Genomic DNA, 24,910 nt, shown 5'->3' with positions numbered 1-24,910 from the left:
TGATTAATAAGCACTTACACGCAAAATGTGTCAGTTTTGACAAATACACAACCCGGATGTTGCTTCAATTGTAAATATAAACAGCAGTGCTTTCATTGTGTTCTAACTTTGATTAGAAGTAATACTGTTCATCTCTAGCAGTAGAGCGGCATCTCAAGATTCATTACTCTTTTTTTCACCTTTATTTAACCAGGTAGGCTAGTTGAGAACAAGTTCTCATTTACAACTGCGACCTGGCCAAGATAAAGCATAGCAGTGCTTGCACTCTTACATTTCCATCTCAACTTCATGCAACTCAAACACAACAAAAAAATGAATCAAGCGAGTCAAACATTCTATAAACATTTATTTATCTTTATTGGCCACCACAAACTAGCTCAGACAAGGACCCCATATTGTTTCAGGACAGCAGTGTACTTTGAAATCTTGCTCTCCACGTTCTTCTCTGCCAGCTTTGACAGCTTGGTCACGGTCTTTTTCTTGGTGTACCGGATCTTGGCCTTCTCCTTCCTCTTCTCCTCCAAGGTGGCTGTGATGGCCTGGTACTTCCAGCCAACCTCGTGGGCCAGACGCCCGAGGAGGGCAAACTGGGGAAGGCAGGTTCACACAAAGTAGAAACAATGTCACAAATCAATCATTAGCCCAACAACCCATATAAAGGTCAAGAATAGTTTCCACTACTTAGGATTCTAATTATTCTTTGGCTGTCTCAGATGGTAGTGCATGTAAAGTATTCTCATGGTCGTTAAACTCGAATATTTACTGACGTAAACATCACTGACAAGAAGAATAGATGGGTACCTGGCTTAATACATTTTGGCCAATGTCTGGCTAGCGAGAATGTGGCTAAGCATTAGCTCAACTACAGTGTTGCCTGCAACTTTTGAAAACTACATACTAGTCAATGAACAGAAATCAATTCAGTGGTGTTATTTGCTAAACTGATTTTAGGCTTACCTTGCGAGTGGGCTTCAGACGGACAATTTTCAGGGCAGCAGGTACGACCATGCGCTTCCTCTGTGGAACAAAATAAACGTCAGCAAGTCCATCGGGGCGGCAGGGTAGCCTAGTGGCTAGAGCGTTGGGCTAGTAACCGGAAGGTTGCGAGTTCAAACCTCCGAGCTGACAAGGTACAAATCTGTCGTTCTGTCCCTGAACAGGCAGTTAACCCACTGTTCCCAGGCCGTCATTGAAAATAATAATTTGTTCTTAACTGACTTGCCTGGTTAAATAATAATTAAAAAAGTGGAAGACATTCACTTCTCATATTCTCAAAGTCAATACTCAAAGTATTAAAGGTAGCATCATTGACAGCACAAGGTCAGAGTTATGCTGGATGATTGAGACTCACCTTGTCATAAGGAGGTGGGATACCATCAAACACCTTCAGCCTCTCCAGTGCAGCCTGTCCCCTCTTGGTTTTGTGAGGCAGCATGCCTGTTGGGTTCCAAGGGGGATCAATGAAGTTAGGATGTTACTAGGCAATTAGGTCAACCCACATAGGATAGGCAATACTCTAGCACAAGGGAAGCCAAGGGGGATCAAAAATATAAATATATATATATACACACACTTATGGACATAGGATCCATGCCATTTTTAGATTGTAAATATGAAATGGGTATAAATCCCAAATGTGCAGAAACTTCCCTGTAACTGTTAACAGACACCAGCACAACATTGTGGCCCTGACTAAACTCAGCAGTCAGATCCAAAAGTGTCTCATCAAAATGATCAGCTTCGGGATAAGTGTTCATCACAGTCAAGTAGGAACCATATGTTGTGCAAGATAGAGTTCAGAATGTGAATACTTCATGCCACTGACTCACCCCATAGGGATCATTTAAATCAATGTTCAGAAAGGTGAGGTCCAAGCAAGCCCCAGGACTAGTAAAACATGCAGCTGAAAAAAATCCCAGTTTAAAAGAAGGGACTGTGATCTTACCCCTTACGGTCCTCCAGAAGATTCTGCTGGGCGCTCTGAAGTGATATGGTCCACGTGAGGGGTTGGTGTTCATCCTCTTACGCAGGAAAGCCAGGTACTTCACTATTCATAAAGATAGGCGCAATACATTCAAGCTATACCCGTGTCTACACCGTTTCACAACAGCCACAATTTCACAACTCTGGTCATACCATATTGCTTTATGTCTCAGATGGTAGTGCATGTAAAGTATTCTCATGGTCGTTAAACTCGAATATTTACTGTGGTAAACATCACTGACAACAAGCAAATCTTAAGATTCAGCTCAAAATAGTTACTATGAATCAAATGTAGGACATCAGAATCACACAACACATTACAATTACATCAAATGGGTTAACCTGAATATATACAAAGTGCCAATAACTTACATTTGTTACGGTAGAAGTTTCCAGAGATGTTGATACCCTCACATCTCACAACTACCACCTTGTGGCCTGAAACGGGAGAAATCATGACTTACATATTGAAATAAGTACAGGCCCCATTGTATAATATCCACTGTTTCGGATGATAATGCGAGTTATCGTTGTAGTTACTCGAGCAATGTAGGTTAAAAAGCATCACTGACCGTTGTAGCAAAGCTAGTCAAACATAACAAGGACCAAATCGAGGTGCAATTACACATCAGGCGACATGAAATTCTTGGATTGAATATTGATCAGTCACAAGATGGGTATTCATTTATTGTGACATGACTCACCAAGCAGAACTTGCTTCGCCACAATGGCAGCGAGACGACCAAGTAGATGGCCTCTGCCATCAAGCAGCAGAACCTGGAAAGGTAAGAAGCACATCAAGTAATTGAGAATAGTTGCCCCCCCCACCTGTGGTTCAAATGATTCAACAAAGTTGCCACGTCTCAGATAGTAGTGCATGTACAGTATTCTCAAGGTCGTTAAACTGACAAGCAAAACAAATTAACTTGGATAAATACATTAAAGCTAAGGTTTAGGGCTAATATGACCAAATCTGGCTAGCAAAAGCATCCTTCAGGTGAAGATATAACATTCAAAATGGGTATTATTTTTGTGCATCTGTGTGCAGCGTTCCAGCGATTCCTTGACAAATTTAATGTTCACGCGAATCGGAGTTACTGCAATTCAATCAGGGAGAAATTAGGCTCGTATTACGTAGCTTTGAGATGAAGCCACTCACTAAACTGTTAATAGGAAAACAACTTTTAGATCTAAAACAACGTCTATCATACATGTCAGATTTCAATATTGGCCGATTACATAATGCAGGAGGTTGTTCTCTCGAATGAGCCATTATTCATATTTTTGTTGCATTCCTACCTCGAAACGTCTAATTCAATAGGGGGTTTAAAACATTTCTCCCATTTGTTTGCATTTTCAGTTCCGGTTGCATTGCATGGCGCCGTTGCGAATGCCAGACTCCACTCTGAGGCACATCAATCTTCATGCTGAAAATCGTGAAATTGTAGAATCCTAAATTGACAGCACAGTTTGAGCTATTTTACTCCACAACACGCTGATAATGACTTGGGTATTATAGTGTGTTGCTACGTTTGCTAGCTAGCCCATAGAGAGCATTGCATTGTGGGGTTAGTCGTCGATTCGAGCTGCAACAGATATGCACATGTTGCTACCAACCGTATCACGACAAAATGAAACATTTGTTCACACAAAATGGTTCTCACAGTGTTAAGTAACCCTTTAAATTATTGGAATGAGTGGTTTTGGGTGGATTTCATTTTAACTGGGTCTAAACATTAACTTGAGCAAACGTGGCCTGTAGCTTACCCAACTAATGTTCTATAGCTAACGTTAAATAGTAAATTCATTGTTAAGAAATCTTCAAGAACTAGATTCATTTGACCTCAACACTTCACAAAAAATGCCAACGAACCAAGGATTTATTCTGAAGGGGTTTTGTAGCTAACTATCCAGCCTAGTCGGAGTTATCTAGATAGCCGCGTCGCATTCATTTAGCGAAGTTGCGTTAGCCAACACATGACATCCTGGTTGTGTCAAATAATACGAAAAATGCTACGAAATGACCTCCACTAGTCTTCATTTACAATGCACAGAGATATATTTAACAGGAGTCAAATTAATCTATATGGACGTATTATTTACAAATATGTTGGTTCTTCCGCGCTTACACACCTTATTGAACCGGTCCGCCATGATGTGCGAAAAGAAAGACAGACGGGTTGTCCCGCTGTAAAAGACAGGGGTTTCTAGGCGGAGCTAAAGTTTCAGAGGAAATGACGAGATTGTTCATTCTTCTTTACGGGATTTATACAGGGCTTTATACGCAGTGTACAATGTGTTAATTGCCACCCTCTGGACAGCGTGAGGATTACATAAATCATTGCTCTCCCTAGACATTCAATGGTCCCTCTTTATCTGGGTCCATTGGACACTCTTACTGACTGTTGTGGCTGCTTTGATTGATGTATTGTCTCTACCTTTTTGTACCCTGTATTGTGCTGCTACCATTTTGTCATGTTGCTCCCATGCTATGTCTTAGGTCTCTCTTTATGTAGTGTTGTCTCCCATATTTTAATTTGTATTTATTTTTAATCCCCCATCCCCCCAGGAGGCTTTTCGGTAGGCCGCCATCGTTAGATTTTTTTTAACTGACTTGCCTAGTTAAATAAATCCACAGTCAATGAGTTAGATGCATGTAAATATCAGAAATAGACACGTCTCAAATGTATAATACTCCACAACAAGCATCTCCTTCATGACTGTCAGCTTCATGGTTTCACCGATTAACATGACTATTGTGTCTCTTTCAGGAAATGTCTTGCATAGCAACAGCACAGCAATGAAAATCAAACAATATTACAACATGTGGATAAGGTTAATGGGGGGGGGGGGGGGGATTTCTGTGCTCTGGTCGATTTGAGTACATGGGATCTGTATCTGCAGCCTGATGGTAATAGCTGGTATCACCTTCAATTAGCAATGTTGCATGATTGTATCTTCAATGGAGGATGTTATGGCATAGGCAAAACAGAGGGTTGTGTACGGACACCAATTCATGGGATAAGTTTCAATAAAAGACATGGCACCAAATTGTCTTCTCTTTGCCATTCATATTGCCGGAATCCATTTAGACAGTACAACTACACTAGCTGTAATCATCCTTCTGTCATGTGGCAAACAATCATCCTCCATAATGGCACCCCACATCTCAAATCTTAATTTTACCACAAACAATAATTGAAAGCAATAACCATGACAAAACAATAACCATTTCAAATAAATGTTTAATAACCTCAAGCATATACAGAACAATCAATCACATATACACAGAGCTGCCCAGAGACAGTGCAGGTGATGACTAGGATTTGGCAATAGAGAATCGCTGGCCTTTATTCTAATGGAGTGAGTCTCAGTCATCATGCTTCAGTTTCCTAATTTTTCCCTTGTGACGGTCAATCTCACTCTGCAGCCTCGAAATCTCCTTCTTGTGGTGGTCAATCTCCTCTTGGTGATGCTGCTTTAGTGCAGCCAACTGTTCTTGCTCTTTACGCCTGTAGAGGGAGATTGGAAAGTGTTCGGTACAGTGAGGACACAGTATGAATACAGGCCAGGCAGACTGCCACAAAGCCTCAATAAATAAATATACAGTGTCAATTTAGGAAAACAAAATAGGTCTACCACCTATTGGTCGTACAGTATACTGTAAGTCACAACTAACTGTAAGTCACAACTAACTGTAAGTCACAACTAACCGGAAGTACATTTCCTCCTCTGCTGCCTGTTTCTTTCCGAGAGCTCCTCCTGCCTCTCTGACAGATCCTCCGCCGCCACCTCCTTTCCCTGCACCTTTGCCCAACTCACCCAGCTGGTACATGGAGAAGATTAATCAACAGGTGAACATATAAGAACAACAAGATATACATAGTCCTACTAAGGAACGAGATTGTTGTGTTATGCACAACTTTTGTTAGAGAAAAAAACATGACCTTCACATTGCATAAAGCTTTCATTTTACAATGGTAAAGGCTAGGCTGTTATCAGCATACAGTATATAGAAGTAAGGGGTTCTCACAGAGATAGAAAGAGGTATAATCTTGGCATCTGTGCCATTATGGCATCTGACAGCATGGGCAGTGACAATGAGCTATCTCCATTTTAAAGTAGTCAATTATTTTTCTGTTTGAAAAAAAGTGCAAAGGTAATATTAGTGATTCACCGCCACCTGCAGTGCTGGAGTCCTGAATCAAATCTTGTCATTCATATGTTGTGGCCACTAGATGCTGGTATCATAGTGGAGATCATTTCATAGCACCCTATTTGAAGAAGACAATGCTCTGATCATTGACTCTCTGCTCCCAAACCATATAAATTCCAGCCCAGTTTACTACTTTAAAATGGTGGACGCCTTCAATGGCAATGTCCATGCTAAAACTGTTATTTCCAAGTTGAGTCCTTTATACATCTCTATGGGTTACCCTCACGTGACATGCAGCTGAACGAGCTAAAGCACATATTGAAGTGGGGAGCTTTTTGCACGTGGAACACTAATCTATGTCATTGCATTGCAAAGTGTTAGGCTATGTAGCCTCAAATCATTCATACACTAAATTTTCATGTTCCAATGAAAAACTTCCCCGCTTTAATGTTGACTGAAAAGACCAACAGAATTGACCAGAAAATCTAAACACTGCCTTTAAAAAAAAAACTGACCATTGTGGGCAACAACTGCAGCGTCAGAGACTGGCTTCAATAACCATTCATAGATGGAAGCATTCAACCAAATTCCACACACACATTAGACCAAAGTGTATGATTGAGCTGCTTACAAAGCCATTTCATCTTCATAGAACGGCGTCAGTAGAGTCGTTTGTTACAATTTGTAGCAGAACGTTCCAAATACCAGCTAAACATTGTAACATACTGACTGACATAGTAACAAGAGCATTACAACTTGTCCAAGGCCATCGCGAAATCACTTGACAATTGAATACCACTCGTTTCATTTTAACTTTGGACTGCATTAGCAGCTAAACGTGGTGGTCTAATCATATGTGGTGCGTTTTTACCTGGTCAGATGCCATCCTTAGCTGTGTGGTGAGGAGACTCCTAACATCAGCTCTCAAAAACCTTGCCATTTCGTCCCAAAAACAACTAAAACTAGACCGTTTGCCCTTGTCTACCAAAATAAACCAAATTAGGGCCTAACCATTTAATACAATGGGGGTGTTTGTGGATGAGTATGAACTGAGTCTTTATTTTTCTATGAAGGATCAATAAGATACAGAGAAATAGATGATCATCTGTGAAAAGTGGGGTTTTATCAGAAAGAACGTTTTAATAAATGGTGATCGGTCTCAAACAAGTTATATTTGAAAAACGTTCACCCCTATGCGTAATGGTACGGTCTCATTACGGACAGTATACCAAAGAGGTTTTATCATATTGACAAGATAGGAGTGACCACTTTTACAAGGGAAATACATGTCCTCAAAATGGAAGGACGTCTGAATGACGCAAGATCAGTTGGGACCATTTTATAAAGTCGTTTTTTTATCAAAGTTGCCGAAATGCCACGTGCGTCCATAACAACCTAACCAATACACAACTTATATTCGATAAAATAAGCTTCACTTAGAAAATGAGCAATTACATGTTTTGTTGACCAAATTCGACACTCATTGATCTCCATACAAAAATGATTTACTTTCAGGGCGGAGTAAACTCCTTCGCTTTGCCTTTCTGATGACACCGCTATAGCTCGACCGTTTGATATCGATGGACTGCGCCCTACGTGGTGGCCTTTTGTTGATTGTATTCGTCTACTGTGAGCACTTCTGCTAAATTATGGCTTTGATGACAACATATGCATGTTGTCAAACACACAGTAGGCCTACACCACAACTATTTGACATTTCAAAATTACATTTTCTATTTCGAAATTAAGGGATTGTATTTATAGCCTACTATTATACAAATTCAGTCATCAGAAAGCATGCAGGAAAGCCATGCATGACTCTTTACCCAGTAGTAAATCGTTTGGGTAACTGACATTTTCCATGGCCAACATTCCAAGTATCACACTTTAGAGGCAGTGTAAAAAAAAAACTTTGTTTTATGCTGTAAGAAGTGGTCAGTTAAAAGGGCAATCAGCAGGTGCTACAGCAATTTTGGGCCTTAAGTATATTAATGATGTACCCATTGATTCTTAAAGAATTAACTTGTGCCTCGTAAGCTTAGTTCAACTGTTGTACTGCATCAGAACCCAAAATGTAAGTTTGTTTAATTCTAATGTTTGTAAACAAACTAAATGTAACACTATGTAGCCTCAAAACATGGTTAAAACTGTACATTTAATATAATGTATGGCCAGTCCTTTGAGAGAGGTTACATTTCTCCAAACCCATCCCTCAGCTTTTTACCGAAATAGATGTGGGGATCGAGAACACTTTGTTTCAGGTGCTGACTGCCACTTTAAAGTCAGTAATGAGATTATGTGGTCTGTAATTTACTTTAAATTGGTCCCTTATGCAGGCTATGCTTAATATGTGTAGACATAATTATTGTTTTGATAGCCATAATCTACTTTACTATACAAGATATTGGGTTAAAATATGTACCCTCAGCCTGGTCTCATAGACTAGACATAACACAGTAAATGTAAATCCAGGATACTCATTAGTATGATATGTTACGTTTGGCATGGTTACATAAGATAGATGGTCACTAATAAAAAGTAGGGTGGTTGGTCGGGGTGGGCATAAAATGCAAATGTCGAGCAACCCAAAAGTTTCAAGTTCAAATCATTATAGCTAACCCTTCCCCCAACTCCTAAACTTAACCCAAAACGTAGCTAACGTTAGCCACCTAGGTAGAATTCATAACATATCACACGGTTTGAAAATTCATAACATATCATACGAAATGTAATTCGTAACACATCACACAAAATGGATGATGGACATCCACAAATAAATACCAACGAACAGCCTAAATGAGTGTCTCAAATTTACATACACAATAATATGAAAAGATCAGACCAAGTTTCCAGCGATATGACTATACAAATGGGCTATATTACAGTTAGTGCAGTAGTGCATGTCACTATATGTGACTCTCACTACCCATAAAAAGGCTGCGACACAAATAGGAAAAGGCAGCTGCTGTGAAGGACTTTATTCACAATGCTGCAAGAAAAGTCCTATAACAAACCAAACACTTGATTCATCTGATGTAGGTCCCCCCCCCCCTCCTCAGTCAAAACTGGGTTCACTATCACAACTCACACACACAGGCACCAGAAGAAGAAAAAATACATTAACAGGAGTCCAAACCACATACATATATTACAAATGTATTCACTTTTTTCTCCCTTTGCCATTAAGCTATTCAATGATTTACAAGTATAGTATGCTCAGACCATTAAAAGTGCATAAAAAAATAGAAAGTGTTGTAAAAAGAAATTAGGAAATTTAACCTAAATTGAAAATTCCTTTGGTCCATCATTGGCCCAAGTATTACTTAAAAACTAATGTTAAAAACTAATAAAACTTTCACCACAAGTGACAGATCCCTCGGAAGTCACATGCACTCAAACCTTAATACAGGTAACTGCCAAAATAAAGGAAACACCAACAAAGTGTCTTAATAGGGTGTTGGGCTACAATGAGCTGCCAGAACAGCTTAAATTCACTTTGACATAGCTTCTACAAGTATCTGGAACTCTATTGGAGGGACGCAATACCATTATTCCACAAGAAATTCCATAAATTGGGTGTTTCAATGGTGGTGGAAAACACTGTCTCAGACGCCTGATCCAGAATCTGCCACAAGTGTTCAATTGGGTTGAGATCTGGTGACAAGACGGCCTGTGGTTTACATAGTTCATGCTCATCAAGCCAAGTCTAGGTCCAAAAGGCTCCTTAACAACTACTACACCTAAGCCATTAAACTACTGAACAGTTAATCAAAAGGCTACCCGGACTATTGTAATTGAGCCCCTTTTTTACGCTGCTGCTACTCGCTGTTTATTATCTATGAAGTCACTTTACCCTTACCTAAACTCAGCAAAAAAATAAGTCCCTTTTTCAGGACCCTGTCTTTCAAAGGTAATTCTTAAAAATCCAAATAACTTCACAAATCTTCATTGTAAAGGGTTTAAACACAGTTTCCCATGCTTGTTCAATGAACCATAAACAATTAATGAACATGCACCTTTGAAACGGTCGTTAAGAGAGTAACAACTTACAGACGGTAGGCAATTAAGGTCAGTTATGAAAACTTAGGCCACTAAAAAGGCCTTTCTACGACTCTGAAAAACACCAGAAGAAAGACACCCAGGGTCCCTGCTCATCTGCGTGAATGTGCCTTTGGTATGCTGCAAGGAGGCATGAGGACTGCAGATGTGGCCAGGGCAATAAATTGCAATGTCCATACTGTGAGATGCGCCTAAGACAGCGCTACAGGGAAACATGACGGACAGCTGATCGTCCTCGCAGTGACAGACCACGTGTAACAACACCTGCACAGGATCAGTACATTCGAGCATCACACCTGCGGGACAGGTGCAGGATGGCAACAACATCTTCCCGAGTTACACCAGGAACGCACAATCCCTCCATCAGTGCTCAGACGGTCTGCAATAGGCTGAGAGAGGCTGGACTGAGGGTTTGTTGGCCTGTTGTCAGGCAGATCCTCACCGGCAACAACGTCGCCTATGGGCACAAACCCAACGTCGCTGGACCAGACAGGAATGGCAAAAAGTGCTCTTCACTGACAAATCGTGGTTTTGTCTCACCAGGGGTGATGGTCGGATTCGTGTTTATCGTCGAAGGAATGAGCGTTACACCGAGAGCTATACCCTGGAGTGGAATCGATTTGGAGGTGGAGGGTCTGTCACGGGGCGGCAGGTAGCCTAGTGGTTAAAGCGTTGGACTAGGAACCAAAAGTTAGCAAGATCGAATCCCCGAGCTGACAAGGCAAAAACCTGTAATTCTGCCCCTGAACAAGGCAGTTAACCCACTGTTCCTAGGCCGTCATTGAAAATAAGAATTTGTTCTTAACTGACTTGCCTAGTAAAATAAAGGTCAAATAAATGTTCTGGGGCGGTGTGTCACAGCATCATCAGACTGAGCTTGTTGTCATTGCAGGCAATCTCAACACTGTGTGTTACATCCTCCTCCCTCATGTAGTACCCTTCCTGCAGGCTCATCCTGACATGACCCTTCAGCGTGACAATGCCACCAGCCATACTGGTTGTTCTGTGCGTGATATCCTGCAAGACAGGAATATCAGTGTTCTGCCATGGCCGGCGAAGAGCCCGGATCTCAATCCCATTTAGCATGTCTGGGACCTGTTGGATCGGAGGGTTGAGGGCTTGAGCCATTCCCCCCCAGAAATGTCCGGGAACGTGCAGGTGCCTTGGTGGAAGAGTGGGGTAACATCTCACAGCAAGAACTGACAAATCTGGTGCAGTCCATGAGGAAGAGATGCACTGCAGTACTTAATGCAGCTGGTGGCCACATCAGATAGTGACTTTTGATTTTGACCCCCTCCCTTTGTTCAGGAACATGTCTCCGTTGTTAAATCTTATGTTCATACATATATTTACACATTTTAAGTTTGCTGAAAATAAACGCAGTTGACAGTGAGAGGACATTTCTTTTTTTGCTGAGTTTACATATTACATCAAACATGGTCCAAGCACACCAAGACAGTTGTGAAGAGGGCACGGCGAAACCTCTTCCCCCTCAGGAGACCGAGAAGATTTGGCATGGGTCCTAATATCCTCAAAAGGTTCTACAGCTGCCCCACCGAGAGCATCCTGACTGTTTGCATCACTGTCTGGTATGGTAACCGCTCGGCTTCCGACCGCAAGGCACTACAGAGGGTTGTGTTATTGGCCAAGCTTCCTGCCATCCAGGAACTCTATACCAGGCGGTGTCAGAGGAAGGCCCTAAAAATTGTCAAAGACTCCAGCCACCCTAGTCATAGACTGTTCTCTCTGTTACAGTACGGCAAGCGGTACCGGAGCACCAAGTCTAGGTCCAAGAGGCTTCTAAACAGCTTCTACCCCCAAGCCATAAGACTCCTGGACATCTAATCAAATGGCTACCCAGACTATTTACATTGTCCTCCCCCTCTTACTCTGCATTGTTGGTTAAGGGCTTGTAAATAAGCATTTCATGGTAACCTCTACATCTATTGTATTCGGCGCATGTGTCAAATATAATTTTATTTGACCACTCATGCCCCGTGGATAGGGGCATCGTCATCCTATGGGGGCATTGTCATGGTTTTTATACATGACCCTAAGCACGATGGGATGTTAATTGCTTAATTAACTTAGAAACCACACCAGTGTGGAAGCACGTGCTTTCAATATACTTTGTATCTCTAATTTCCTCAAGTGTTTCATTACTTTGGCAGTTACCTGTATAACTTCAACAACGATCCATCTTAAGCATAGTCTTGACTAAATCTGAAATGGTGTGTATCTTTTAAAGTTCCAGTGTTCACACACACCTCTCATAATAAACAGTTGTAGATGGAGCCAATCGACCAGCAGGATATACTACTAATAATAAATTGATGGCCCATTCGCTGTACATCCTATTGATACTACTGAGATTTTTTTCTCAACCCCCTCCTAAAATGGATTGGATAGGGATAGTTCCACCCCTACTGGCCAGGGATAGTTCCACCCCTACTGGCCAGGGACAGTTCCACCCCTACTGGCCAGGGACAGTTCCACCCCTACTGGCCAGGGACAGTTCCACCCCTACTGGCCAGGGACAGTTCCACCCCTACTGGCCAGGGACAGTTCCACCCCTACTGGCCAGGGACAGTTCCACCCCTACTGGCCAGGGACAGTTCCACCCCTACTGGCCAGGGACAGTTCCACCCCTACTGGCCAGGGACAGTTCCACCCCTACTGGCCAGGGACAGTTCCACCCCTACTGGCCAGGGACAGTTCCACTATTGTACAACAAGGTTTTATGAGAAAACATTTGGAATGACAAATTCTTAGGGGAGTAAACGAAATTCAAATAAACCTTCAGTAAAAATGTAAACCTTGCTGAAATATGAGAAATCCTTGATCAATGTGACATGTACTAGTGGCACGTGCTTAAACAAAAAATGTTCGGGTAATTATTTATGCCCACAATGGTATTGTATGTTCATGTTTGCCTATGTTACGGACGTCACGCTGCTTGCTTAGTGAGTACAGGTTCCTCCCGATTCAGCTCGCACTGAGCTCGAACTCAGGACCTATGCCTGGCTAGCACATGTGACCGCTCTCCTTGACAACTTACCAACCGTTTGAGCTATCTGGAAAATGTATAAATCGATAGCTCCATCGGCAACATGTACCATAAGCTCACAGCTAGCTTGACATTCTTAACCACATTACACCTAGAATAAGCATAGCTGATAGATCTGGTCTCACACTAGATTTCTGAAAACTTTTGGTATTGTGCAAGTTTGAAACTGGGAAAAAAATTTAACCAAAAAAGGAACATAATGGCAAGGATAAAGGAGAACAAAAATAGGGAAACAGAGAGGAAAATAGGGGAGACTACATCAGAGTGCCAGAAGAGGCATGTGGAGACCCTTTGGGAGAGGCAGCAGGCGTGGCTCTCCTTTTGGGACTCGTCAGTCCTGCTTGGTGCTTCCCAGGGCCCGTAGGCGCTCCAGGAGGGGAGGGTGGGAGTAGTGCCACATGGAAAAGAGCCAGTCAGCCACAGGGAAGCCCAGGTTGTCTTTGTTGAGCTTGATGAGTGCAGAGCAGAGCTCCGAGGCTCGACCCATACCCCGCGCAAAGGAGTCCGCCTGGAACTCAAACCTGCGGCTCAGGACAGTCAGACAGAAGGACAGGACCTGGAGGTAAGAATGGGAGAAATGTCAGTTTTCCTCAGCGGGCTGTAGCAGGTACTCATCTGCTAAATCGCCATCTCAAAAACACTTTCTGTTTAAGCGGAGTTAAGAAATATATTGTAGCTTTAGATGTATATTTCTTTGGCCAATATTTACTACTAGTATGCTGAAGGTATTTTCACCAAACAAACACTGCACACAATGAGAATAGCTGCCAAAGCACTGTAGGGCCAACAGATAAGGCCTCCACTGAAGTGTATTAAAAGGTCACATATACACAGAGTGTACAAAACATTAAGAACACATGCTCTTCCCATGACAGACTGGCCAGGTGAAAGCAATAATCCCTTATTGATGTCACTTGTTAAATCCACATCAAAATCAGTGTAGATGAAGGGGAGGAGACAGGTTAAATAATTATTTTTAAGCCTTAAGACATGGATTGTGTCTTTGTGCCATTCAGAGGGTGTACAGGGAAGACAAAACACTTAAATGCCTTTGAAAGGGGTACGGTAGTAGGTGCCAGATGCACCGGTATGAGTCAAGAACTGCAACGCTGCTGGGTTTTTCACTCTCAACAATTTCCTGTGTGTATCAATGATCTACCACCCAAAGGACATTCAGCCAACTTGACAACTGTGGGAAGCATTGGAGTCATCATGGGCCAGCATTCCTGTGGAACGCTTTCGACACCTTGTAGAGCATGCCCTGACAAATTGAGTCTGTTCTGAAGACAGAAGGGGGATGCATCTGAGTATTAGGAAGATGGTATTAATGTTTTGTCCACTCAAGTGTAAATGCATTGTTTAGGAGATGGAGTCACTCACCTCATTGTATGGGGAGAAGATGAACTGGAATATGATCATCAACCCAATCAAAGTGGGCTGGCTGTTATAGAAACCAAAGGCCATGAACAGCTCCTTCTGTCCAATTAGCACAGCAAAGAGGAAGAAGCACAGGAAGGAGTTCATCTGCAAGGACAGAGGCAGGGGAGAAAATTGTATCGATGACATTTCTGCATCAACATGAAAGTGGCCTATTGGTATAGAGGTGACGTGCAGATGCATATCAAGGGAATTCCCAAACAAACCTGACTGATTACTATGTTTTTCACAGTGTGGCCCAACTTCCAATGGCCCAGCTCATGGCCCAACACCGCCAAGACCTCTGGATTGTTGCAGCCTTGCTTCTTGTTCTGGAAAAAAAAACAAAAAAAACGTTAACATACCTGGTTTGATTTTTAAAAGAATGATGCATGAAATATTGACTACAACTTCTAGTACACCATGTTACGTTTCTATGATAGGACCACCACAACAAATTAGATGTATAACATGAAAGTTGTTATGTGCTGGCAGTGCTCTAACCAAGACTACAGGAATGGTATGTATGGCCGAAGTGTTGCTCAGTAATACTGGAGACCTTTGAAGAAGAAGCTTGCTTCTGCAATAAATATTATTGAATGGAATCAAGTTTCCTTCCTGAATCTTTTTTCAATATTTTATATTTATAACATTTTGACACCAAGTTCTCTGCGTAACCGAGTAAGTCTGACCTTGAGCTTGGATTTGTCCTCGGTTAGTGTGTCAGTCTCTGGCTCGCCTTCCTTGTTGAGGGGAGAGTAGTCCTCCAGCAGGGTGTCGAACAACACTATGCGCTTGTTCTTGAAGAACCCATAGAAGTAAGCGTTACTGTGAGAGGAACGCTTGGAACCTGGAAGAGTAGGTCAAAATGGATCATTCCAATACAACTTTATAGTCCATAAGTAACAGCGAACATCGGAAAGGTGTTTCTGCTATGTTTTCAACCCCCACACATCACCACACACAGTTGAGACGAACACACGGTCAAGCTGCAGAGTAGCTCCCATTATGCCTTGCTCTCCTCTGATGTTAAACAATTACGGATAAAGTCTAAGGTGTTACATCTTTGGGACAAAACAAGTTATTACCTTCTACAACATAGACCTTAGTGAGAGGGAAACTGATAGACTTCGACATGCTTTCAATCTCTTCCTTCAGCTCACCCTCTGGCAAAGGGGTGAACTTGTCAAATAGGGGCGCAATGTAGTCCGCATAGATGGTCACCAGAACCTTGGAGAGAGAAGGAACGACCAGAAAGAAATACATTTGTAATCTAGTAGGATATATTGGATATTAGTTAAGCTCCATTAATTCCTCCCCAGAGCCTAAACAACTGTTGTTTGAATATTCCCATCCAGCCAGTTACGAGGTGAAAGGACTGACAAGCGAGACACCCAGTGTGAAGAGCCAGGCGTAGATGAAGAAGAAGTCTCCACCAATCTTGATGATGTAGAGGAGCAGTGAGGTCACAGGCAACAAGATACACTGGGTCACAATAAACTTCTTTACAGCATCCTTTAGGAAGAACCCCAGCGTCTGGAAGGAGGACCATAGACAACAACAAAAACAAATAAACGGTGTTACAAACCATGCCAGTGAAAAAAAAGTGTAATTGATTCAATCTAGGAAACTGTCTGTATAATAAGAATGTCCTCAGAGAGTTGACAGTCTACCTGCTGGTTGAAGCCATGCTTCTCCTCAATAACAAAGGTGTTGTAGATACTCCAGGGAAGACCAGTGAATGCACTGAACAGGGTTGCTAGTATCAGAAACGAAAGAGACTGGAAGATCTAAAAGAAAAGACAGAGCCATGGAATGATTCAAGAAAATTGCCAAAACATTTGTAATACTGGACTGCCTATTTTAACCGTGGACCATGCACACACCTCATACTCTGGACCCAATCCAAAACGAGCAGTCACTGTCCCAGCAACTTTCCAAACGAAAGGGATTCCGCCAAACAGCAGGATCAGCTATGAGAGAACACAGCAGTGTTATATTGGGGAAAAAATGAAATGCCCTCTGTGTGGAGGTGATACTCTCTGTCAGCAGATAAATTGAGGTTGACAACTAGGTTGTAATATAGCAGAGTAGGTCCTAACAAATCAATGGATATTTTAGTTGTACCCACCGTCCCCTCAGTTTCTGAATACAGTCCAGACCAGAAACTGAAGTTGCTCTTGTCCAGTTGATAAAGACGTGACTTCTCAAAGGTGTCTGTGTCCATGATCTTCCCCAACTCTTGTGGTACGTGCATGGTCAACCTGTATATTCTCCGCTGGGTGTTAGAAGAGACACTTAGACATGTTTTTATATACAACTCAGCTAATCAAAAAAAGAACTGTCCATGTTACAGAATGATTAGTGGGACCTCGAGTTGCAGTAGGGCAATTCCATGTTTGCGGAATTACACCAAACAAAAAACATCGATTTCAAAGTTTAACAAACCATATAAATCTACTCACAATGAGTACTTTAAACAATTGACACAGTAAATAAAATAACATTTACTGGAAAAACTGCAGATGCAAAGTTTGGTAACAGAATTAAAGGTAATATCACCCTCAGTTGTATTATGTTACCAAACGTTGTATGTAAAAACTTATTTCTGTAAAAAAAAAAAAAAAAATTGGGGAAATTGTTAAAAGTAGTTCTTGTGGATAGAGTTGGATGGTTTATTTTATTTAACTTGGCAGGTCAGTCAGATAATTCTTATGACGGGCTACACCGGTCAAACCCGGCCGACGCCGGGCCAATTGTGTGCTGCCCTATGAGACTCCAAACCACGGCCGGCTGTGATACAGTCTGAATTCGAACCAGGGTGTCTGTAGTGACGCCTCAAGCACTGCGATGCAGTGCGTTAGATCGCTGCGCCACGAGAGCCCAGTTTAGAATACATTTTCGAGCGAAAAACCTGTCGCAGCGTAATTCTGTTACAATGGAATTGCACAGTACAAAGACGACGTCACTCCCGAAATCAGCTTTGTTCTTGGTAAAATATTGTAGACAAACAATAATGAAAAGAGTCAGCATACGGCTAGCGAGCAAGCATTGAAATGCAGTAAAGAAAGCCTTCTTATTGACAAAGATGACCGTTACGAAACTAAGTAAAGTTCAACAATTACCTGTCTGTAGGAAAGGTAGGCCTCCCATAGATACACCGTCCACGAGAACACCAGAACAGCATAAAATATCTTATTTTCGATTGGTAGGTTAAGTATTGTTTCCATCTTTATTCTGGCCTTGGTCTCTATTTAAAGTTAGCAAGCTAGCATGTGTTGCTAGTTGGACTCACTGGTTGAACAGCCGCCCGTTCACACGCCTTCCAGTCTTTATTCAGAAGATACAACTGTTTATATTTAAATAACTTAGTATGGTTTATATCCCCAGATTAAATTGACTAGCATTCACCGGTCCACTCAAAATGATAGCAAGCTCATTCGCATCCAGTTTCCATTCATACTAAATGTTCTTCTTCGATAACGTTTAACGGCGGTTGCCATGCTAAATGTCAGTGCAGCAGTTAATTTTGTTCCCAGTGAAACTGAACCAGTCGTCTGAATAACTAAGGTTCCATGGTCACTGTATTATCTCTCAAAATATACTGAACAAAAATATGAACGTAACAATTTAAGGAAATCAGACCATTTAAATAAATTAGGCCCTAAGCTATGGATTTCACATGACTGGTCAGGGGTGCAGCCATGGGTGGGTCTGGGAGGGCATATGCCCACCCACTTGGCAGCCAGGCCCAACCACTGGTGGGCCAGGGCCAGGCCCAGGCAAACATAATTTGTTTTCCCCACTAAAGGGCTTTATTACAGACATAAATACTCCTCAAAATGCATGTGTGTGTGTGTGTTTTGTGTGTGTGTGTGGGAGTGTCAGTGTAGTATGTGTGTGGTTAGAGTCCAGTGACTATACATCGAGCCTGTGCAAGAGAGTCAGTGCAAGAAATAAGAATAAATTATAATAAAACAATGCAAATAGTCATTTGATTAACCGTTCAGCAGTCTTATGGCTTGGGTGTAGAAGCTGTTAAGAAGCCTTTTGGTTCCAGACTTGGCACTCCAGTACTGCTTGCTGTGCGGTAGCAGAGAACAGTCTGTGGGTGGCTGGAGTCTTTGACAATTTTTAGGGCCTTCCTCTGACACCACCTGATATAGAGGTACTGGATGGCAGGAAGATCGGCCACTGTGATGTAATGGGCCGTACCCAGTATCTTCTGTAGCGCCTTGCGGTCGGATGCCAAGTAGTTACCGTACCAAGCGGTGATGCAACCACTCAGGATGCTCTCGATGGTACAGATGTATAACTTTTGAGGTCCCATGACAAATCTTTTCAGCCTCCTGAGGAGGAATAGGCATTGCCATGCCCTCTTCATTACTGTCTTGGTGTGTTTGGACCATGATAGGTCCTTAGTTATGTTGACACCAAGGAACTTAAAGCTCTCGACCCGCTCCACTACAGCCCCGTAGATGTGAATGGTGGCATGCTCGGCCCTCCTTTCCTGTAGTCCACGTTCAGCTCCTTTGTCTTGTTCACGTTGAGGGAGGGGTTGTTGCCCTGCACCACATTGCCAGACCTCTGAGCTCCTCCCTATCGGCAGTGTCATTGATCAGTCTTACCACCATAGTGTCGTCTGCAAACGTAATGATGGTGTTGGAATTGTGCGTGGCCACGCAGTCGTAGGTGAACAGGGAGAACAGGAGGGGATTAAGCACGCACCCCTGAGGGGCCCCCATGTTGAGGGTCAGCGTGGCGGATGTGTTGTTGCCTACCCTTACCACCTGAGGGAGGCCCTTCCAGAAGTCCAGGATCCAGTTGCAGAGGGAGATGTTCAGTCCCACGGTCCTTAGCATAGTGATGAGCTTGGAGGGCACTATGGTGTTGAACGCTAAGCTATAGTCAATGAACAGTATTCTCATGTAGGTGTACCTTTTGTCCAAGTGTGAAAGGGCAGTGTGGAGTGCAATAGAGACTGCGTCATCTGTTGGGTCGGTATGCGAATTGGAGTGGGTCCAGGGTTTCTGAGATGATGGTGTTGATGTGAGCCATGACCAGCCTTTGAAATAATTTCAAGGCTACAGATGTAAGTGCTACGGGGAAGTAGTCAATTAGGCCGTTTACCTTGGCATTCTTGGGCACAGGGACTGTGGTGGTCTGCTTGAAAAAGGGTCAGGGAGTTGTTGAAAATGTCAGTGCAGGGCCTCCGAAGTGGCGCAGCGGTCTAAGGCACTGCATCGCATCACTACAGACCCGGGTTCGATCCCGGCTATATCACAACCGGCCGTGACTGGGAGTCCCATAGGGCGGCACATAATTGGCCCAGCATCATCCAGGTTAGGGGATGGTTTGGCCGGGTGGGCTTTACTTGGCTCATCGAGCTCTAGTGACTCCTTGTGGTGCGCTGGGCACCTGCAAGCTGACCTCGGTCATCAGTTGAACAGTCTTTCCTCCGACACATTGGTGCGGCTGGCTTCCGGGTTTAGCTGGTGGGTGTTCAGAAGTGCGGTTTGGCGGATCATGTTTCAGAGGACACTGATTTGACCTTCGCCTCCCGAGCTCGTTGGGGAGAAAAAGGGGGTCAGATACAACAACAAAAAATATCATACTTGCCAGCTGGTCAGCGTATGCTCTGAGTATGTGTCCTGGTAATCCGTCAGCCTCACATCGGCTACAGAGACCGTGATCAGACAGTCATTCGGAATTACTGGTGCTCTCATGCATGGTTCAGGGTTGGTTGCTTCAAAGCGAGTATAGAAGACATTTAGCTGGTCTGGTAGACTCGCATCACTGGGCAGCCCGTGGCTGGGTTTCCCTTTGTGATCTGTGATATTTTGCAAGCCCTGCCACATCCGAGCAGAGCCAGAGCCAGTGCTGAAGGATTCAATCTTAGTCTTGTATTGACGATTGCCTGTTTGATGGTTCGTCGGTGGGCTTAGCTGGATTTCTGATGAGTCCGGATTTGTGTTCCACTCCTTGAAAGCAGCACCTCTAGCCTTAAGCTCAGTGCAGATGTTGCCTGTAATCCATGGCTTCCTGTTGGGATATGTACGTACAGTCAATGTGGGGACGACATTGTCACTTATTAATGAAGCCAGTGACTGATGTGGTATACCACTCAACGCCATTGGATGAATCTCTGAGTATATTCCAGTCTGTGCTAGCGAAACAGTCCTCATAATAATGAGTGACATGTTTATATGTTTGTCAGATTTTTTTCCAGTACCTTTTTTGGTACTGTACATGTGTATATACAACTCATGGGGAGGGTGGCAAAAGTGTATTATTAAAGCAACTAATGGCGTTGTGATTACATTTTATCTTCTTACTTTACACATGCTAATAAATACATTTATATAAATATATATATATAATAATACCATGAATGTAAAATGACTGAAAACAAAGTCATTTGGAAAGTAACATGATTATGAGCTTGATAAACCAAGTCAACTGAGTAGGTAAACCTATTTTGGATTTATTCCATGCTATGAACATTACAGATAATCAGTAATAATCTCCTGTGGGAAGGCATTGATTTCAAGAAACTAGAGATTTATCCAATGTATTTGTTGTAGTACGGCTGTATGACCGATTACTTGGCCATTTTAAGTGGTTCCTATAATTTTGTTAGTCCAAGAATGAAAGAGATAGCAGAGATATTATTGAAAGAAAATATATTTAGAAAGTGTTTTCTCATGCCAATGAAATGCTGTATGCACATAGGTGTCCTGCAGTCTAAACTGCAGGGTCAATGAAATAACCATTTAAATTTCTCCTTTGGAGCAGAGTCCATGTTATCTTTATGACCTATGCAGCACTCTCCCAGTGTGAAGAGCTGTTGGCGTGTACAGAGCCCTTGGTCTGGAGAATGTGTTGAGAGCAGTGTGGGGAGGAACAAGATGGGGAGGTTCGATGTGAACCATGCTTCATCAAGGTTCTCTTCATAGCAGTCACTTTCAATTCTAGCCGCTTGACTTTGATCAGCAGAGGGCTTTGCTGTCTTTTACTGGACCTTCGCTGCTCCATATTCTCCCCTGAGTTCTTCCAGCTAGCTGGACATTTGGTCACCCAAGTCCAGGCAGCCTTAATGAAAATGTTGAGAATGTAATACATCAGTAGCCTATAAAAGGATAATTACATTTTAAATTAACACATAACTATTAACGGACAAAACATGAACATGGGATAATGAGTGGCTGGTTACAGGAAATTAGTTTGTGGCCTCCTTTCATGATCATTTGACTGCTAAATCATTCAATAATGGTAATTCATTTTGATTAAACATAGCATCAAGCTGCTTGAAGTAGTCAACTGCCACTCCGATGGTGGTGGTGATGCCCACTGGGCACACACTGGTTGAATCAACGTTGTTTACACGTCATTTCAAGGAAATTCCGTTGAACCAACCGATGAATAGACATTGAATTGTCTTCTGTGCTGTGGGTGATGATGATAGATGAGACAGGAGTTAGGACCACACTTACCTGTGAAGCAAGTTCTATTCTGTCCCAGTAGATATAACACAGGTAGGAGAGAGCAGCCACAAATAAAGCTGTGAAGCATTTCCATCCTTCAAAGACAGTCTGCGGCGACGGGACAACCATTTTGAAAGTTGCATGTCTGAATCTGTTGCTACCAGTGAAGCCTGTCGTTAATGCACAACGTATCCTTGACCACTCAGATGATTGGGGTTCAGCTCCTTCAATCCAATCCATTTCAATCAATGTTTTGACATTTTAAATGGCTAGATCGATGAAATGCACTGATAAAACGTGTGGTGGCGCAATTGAATTTCCCACAAATTGGTCGACATTCTAGCATCTAAAATGAGATTCTAGTAATTCTATAGCATGACTTCACAAACGCGGCAGATAATTATGACAGGGCCTTATTAGGCGTCTTTCTCCACAACATTCCTTCCATTATTTCCATTGAATGTGTTTTTCTTAACATCATGTCCACACATGTGTTTAAGGCCTATGTTATCCAGAAATAAATGAAAATATCTGACAATTTAAAACGTCCCGTTTCTGAATATTCGGGATATGGCATAGACATAAAAGAAAGAAATGGGTATTGAAAATAAAATCCAACTGACACAATATGCGGAAATAATAATAAACCAAATCATCTCAGAATTTCTGTTGCACAGATTCAGGTCCCCGTGATTTGACGTTGACATATTTGTTTGGAGGTCCCTATAGCAACCATCTAAAACGTTCGTACGCCACGGGACCATGGACGAATTTCAATTATCCGAAGAGGTAGGTTTAAAGAAAAAACGCGACATTAAATTATCTTCGGGAAACATTTGAGTTTTTTCCCGGCCTATATTGTTGCATTGTATCTTTTTTTTGTTTTGTTGCATTGTATCACATTTCCTACATTATCTTGCTGTGACGTTATGTCTATTATTTGAGCGGGCCAGATAAATTTACCTCTAAAATCCGGTGGCTATATACTGCATGTGGGAAATAAAACAAGAGACAAAAACACCAAATGTCGTGCTGCAAATGTTACTTTCCTAGCTCGAAAAAAATATTTTCACTCGCTTTTCAGACTGCATTTGTCGTTGATGATATAACTACAATCATAAAAGATGTAAGTATTTGCGCAATTGGTGATATTACTACAATCATAAAATGTATTTGCAATTTCCAAAACAAGTGGTGATTGACATGTCAGTGTTAACGGAAATAAATACTTAAGACTGTGGAGACAACTATTGGAAGCAGTGCCTATCAACAAAATCGAATTAACCAATGGACATCCAGTGTGGTGGAAACAAGTCTGAATCAACTGTCCAAACTAGGAAAACCCTTTAAATACATAGGTAACCCTTCTTGTTATGTTGTGTACAGTACATTTGTAAAATGTAAAAGTATGGCAATGAAAGGACCCAACAAAATCAAGTAATGATTTACGCATCTTTACTGTGTTCATCATTAGTGACTTGCATCATACTGCAGAAAAATGGAGCAGGCCTGCACACTGCCAGCTCTTGCTTCTGGGACAACACTATGGACAGTAAGCATCATAACAATGTTTTGCAGACAGTGTCTACAAAGCTAAGTAACAGCAGAGGCCCACAATGGTTTTTCATAATCTGTAGAATGTTGGAATGGGAACTATCACAATCTGTGTTTGTTTCTCTTCCAGGAAGCTGTACGGTGAGATGGGAGAACAAAACCACGTACTGTATAGTCTGTGTCTTTGGGTTGGCTGTCTGACTTGAACAATCACCATCTTCCCCTGTTTTGTAATCAGACATTTTCCCAACCCTAGTGAAACCAGTCTAATAAATGTAGCCCTTGGTTTTGAACACAACTGGTCAATCATTGAATACACCCGTCTTATTCCTTATCACGTTAAGCGGTTTAGCTAAGTTCAACAAACTGCAATAACAGTTAAAAATATATATTTTTTCTCCTTTCTTCCCAAATGATGACTGCACATTATTGCAAACTGATCATTGCAGATTTAAAAATCACTGAATAATGAACAGTTTAATACCACTGATATGCCTTTTTATAAATATACCTTAAAAGATAGTCTCAGCGATATGAATAAAGTGGGTCAATTTACACATCAACTAAGAGTATTGACGTTTAAGACTCAACTTCTCCCTTGTTTTGGTCCTGTTCCTACCACACTAACCAGTGTTTGTGCATCTGAAAACATAGTTGAAATAGTTTTTTTTAACTAGGCAAGTCACTTAAGAACAAATTCTAATTTACAATGACGGCCTACCCCGGACAACCCTGGGCCAATTGTGCGCCGCCCTATGGGACTCCCAATCACGGCTGGATGCGATACAGCCTGGATTCAAACCAGGGACTGTAGTGCCGCCTCTTACACGGAGATGCAGCGCCTTAGACCGCTGCGCCACTCGGGAGCCCAGTTTACCAAGCCACCAATTACTTCAACCTGGAAAAGTTCAGGTACCCTTAAGAAACATAGTTTAAAAGTTATTTTGAAAAAGTATACTTCACAAAATATAAATGCAACATGCATCAATTTCAAAGATTTTACTGAGTTACAGTTCACATAAGGAAATCTGTCAATTGAAATAAATAAATTAGGCTCTAACCTATGGATTTCACATGACTGGGCAGGGGTGCAGACAATCATAATTAGTTTTCCCCCTCAAGAGGACTTTTATTGCAGACGTGCTCCCTCAAAACATCTGTGGAATTGTGTTGTGACAAAACTACACGTGG

General features: G+C 42.1%; 4 protein-coding genes and 3 non-coding genes across 7 annotated transcripts; 1 reads left to right on the top strand and 6 right to left on the bottom strand.

Annotated features, from left to right (window-relative positions):
• Positions 1 to 329: 329 nt before the first annotated feature.
• rpl13a (ribosomal protein L13a) lies at positions 330 to 4,197 on the bottom strand. Its single transcript, XM_064928609.1, has 7 exons — positions 4,117 to 4,197; positions 2,688 to 2,760; positions 2,356 to 2,421; positions 1,946 to 2,047; positions 1,352 to 1,437; positions 958 to 1,017; positions 330 to 587 (listed from the first exon to the last, which is right to left on the bottom strand). The coding sequence occupies exons 1-7, from the start codon at positions 4,135 to 4,137 to the stop codon at positions 378 to 380; spliced, it is 618 nt and encodes a 205-aa protein (XP_064784681.1). The 5' UTR covers positions 4,138 to 4,197; the 3' UTR covers positions 330 to 377.
• Positions 704 to 785, bottom strand: LOC135508601 (small nucleolar RNA Z195/SNORD33/SNORD32 family). Its single transcript, XR_010450824.1, has one exon. It is a non-coding gene; the product is annotated as a small nucleolar RNA Z195/SNORD33/SNORD32 family (small nucleolar RNA).
• On the bottom strand, positions 1,696 to 1,765 carry LOC135508596 (small nucleolar RNA SNORD50). The gene has a single exon (XR_010450818.1). It is a non-coding gene; the product is annotated as a small nucleolar RNA SNORD50 (small nucleolar RNA).
• LOC135508600 (small nucleolar RNA Z195/SNORD33/SNORD32 family) lies at positions 2,147 to 2,228 on the bottom strand. Its single transcript, XR_010450823.1, has one exon. It is a non-coding gene; the product is annotated as a small nucleolar RNA Z195/SNORD33/SNORD32 family (small nucleolar RNA).
• Positions 4,198 to 5,208: 1,011 nt separating the features above from the next.
• On the bottom strand, positions 5,209 to 7,158 carry atp5if1b (ATP synthase inhibitory factor subunit 1b). The gene is made up of 3 exons (XM_064928608.1): positions 7,011 to 7,158; positions 5,697 to 5,809; positions 5,209 to 5,495 (listed from the first exon to the last, which is right to left on the bottom strand). The coding sequence occupies exons 1-3, from the start codon at positions 7,077 to 7,079 to the stop codon at positions 5,354 to 5,356; spliced, it is 324 nt and encodes a 107-aa protein (XP_064784680.1). The 5' UTR covers positions 7,080 to 7,158; the 3' UTR covers positions 5,209 to 5,353.
• A 1,934-nt stretch (positions 7,159 to 9,092) lies between these two features.
• zmpste24 (zinc metallopeptidase, STE24 homolog) lies at positions 9,093 to 18,203 on the bottom strand. Its single transcript, XM_064928607.1, has 10 exons — positions 17,807 to 18,203; positions 16,813 to 16,959; positions 16,568 to 16,654; positions 16,355 to 16,471; positions 16,065 to 16,217; positions 15,770 to 15,911; positions 15,374 to 15,531; positions 14,909 to 15,013; positions 14,646 to 14,789; positions 9,093 to 13,821 (listed from the first exon to the last, which is right to left on the bottom strand). The coding sequence occupies exons 1-10, from the start codon at positions 17,909 to 17,911 to the stop codon at positions 13,597 to 13,599; spliced, it is 1,383 nt and encodes a 460-aa protein (XP_064784679.1). The 5' UTR covers positions 17,912 to 18,203; the 3' UTR covers positions 9,093 to 13,596.
• Positions 18,204 to 22,809: 4,606 nt separating this feature from the next.
• LOC135507425 (dynein light chain Tctex-type 1-like) lies at positions 22,810 to 24,049 on the top strand. The gene is made up of 5 exons (XM_064926967.1): positions 22,810 to 22,954; positions 23,250 to 23,291; positions 23,400 to 23,523; positions 23,640 to 23,717; positions 23,850 to 24,049. Exons 1-5 carry the CDS (start codon positions 22,928 to 22,930, stop codon positions 23,918 to 23,920), a joined length of 342 nt encoding a protein of 113 aa, XP_064783039.1. The 5' UTR covers positions 22,810 to 22,927; the 3' UTR covers positions 23,921 to 24,049.
• Positions 24,050 to 24,910: the final 861 nt, after the last annotated feature.

This window comes from Oncorhynchus masou, chromosome 21 (assembly GCF_036934945.1).
Source record: "Oncorhynchus masou masou isolate Uvic2021 chromosome 21, UVic_Omas_1.1, whole genome shotgun sequence".
NCBI classification, from domain to species: domain Eukaryota; kingdom Metazoa; phylum Chordata; class Actinopteri; order Salmoniformes; family Salmonidae; genus Oncorhynchus; species Oncorhynchus masou.
The sequence above is the reverse complement of the archived record's forward strand: the minus strand, read 5'-3'. Positions and strand labels throughout refer to the sequence as shown.

Coding starts and splice junctions, on each gene's coding strand:
- LOC135507425 (XM_064926967.1), top strand. CDS start 22,928: ATGGACGAATTTCAATTATCCGAAGAG. Junction 22,955..23,249: donor AATTTCAATTATCCGAAGAG/GTAGGTTTAAAG, acceptor CTCGCTTTTCAG/ACTGCATTTGTCGTTGATGA. Junction 23,524..23,639: donor AAAACCCTTTAAATACATAG/GTAACCCTTCTT, acceptor GTTCATCATTAG/TGACTTGCATCATACTGCAG.
- atp5if1b (XM_064928608.1), bottom strand. CDS start 7,079: ATGGCAAGGTTTTTGAGAGCTGATGTTAGGAGTCTCCTCACCACACAG. Junction 5,810..7,010: donor TAAGGATGGCATCTGACCAG/GTAAAAACGCAC, acceptor TCCATGTACCAG/CTGGGTGAGTTGGGCAAAGG. Junction 5,496..5,696: donor GAGGAGGAAATGTACTTCCG/GTTAGTTGTGAC, acceptor CTCCCTCTACAG/GCGTAAAGAGCAAGAACAGT.
- zmpste24 (XM_064928607.1), bottom strand. CDS start 17,911: ATGGAAACAATACTTAACCTACCAATCGAAAATAAGATATTTTATGCT. Junction 16,960..17,806: donor CCTACCTTTCCTACAGACAG/GTAATTGTTGAA, acceptor TCTAACACCCAG/CGGAGAATATACAGGTTGAC. Junction 16,218..16,354: donor AGCATGGCTTCAACCAGCAG/GTAGACTGTCAA, acceptor TCCTCCTTCCAG/ACGCTGGGGTTCTTCCTAAA.
- rpl13a (XM_064928609.1), bottom strand. CDS start 4,137: ATGGCGGACCGGTTCAATAAG. Junction 2,761..4,116: donor TGGCGGACCGGTTCAATAAG/GTGTGTAAGCGC, acceptor TTACCTTTCCAG/GTTCTGCTGCTTGATGGCAG. Junction 1,018..1,351: donor TCCCACCTCCTTATGACAAG/GTGAGTCTCAAT, acceptor TTTGTTCCACAG/AGGAAGCGCATGGTCGTACC.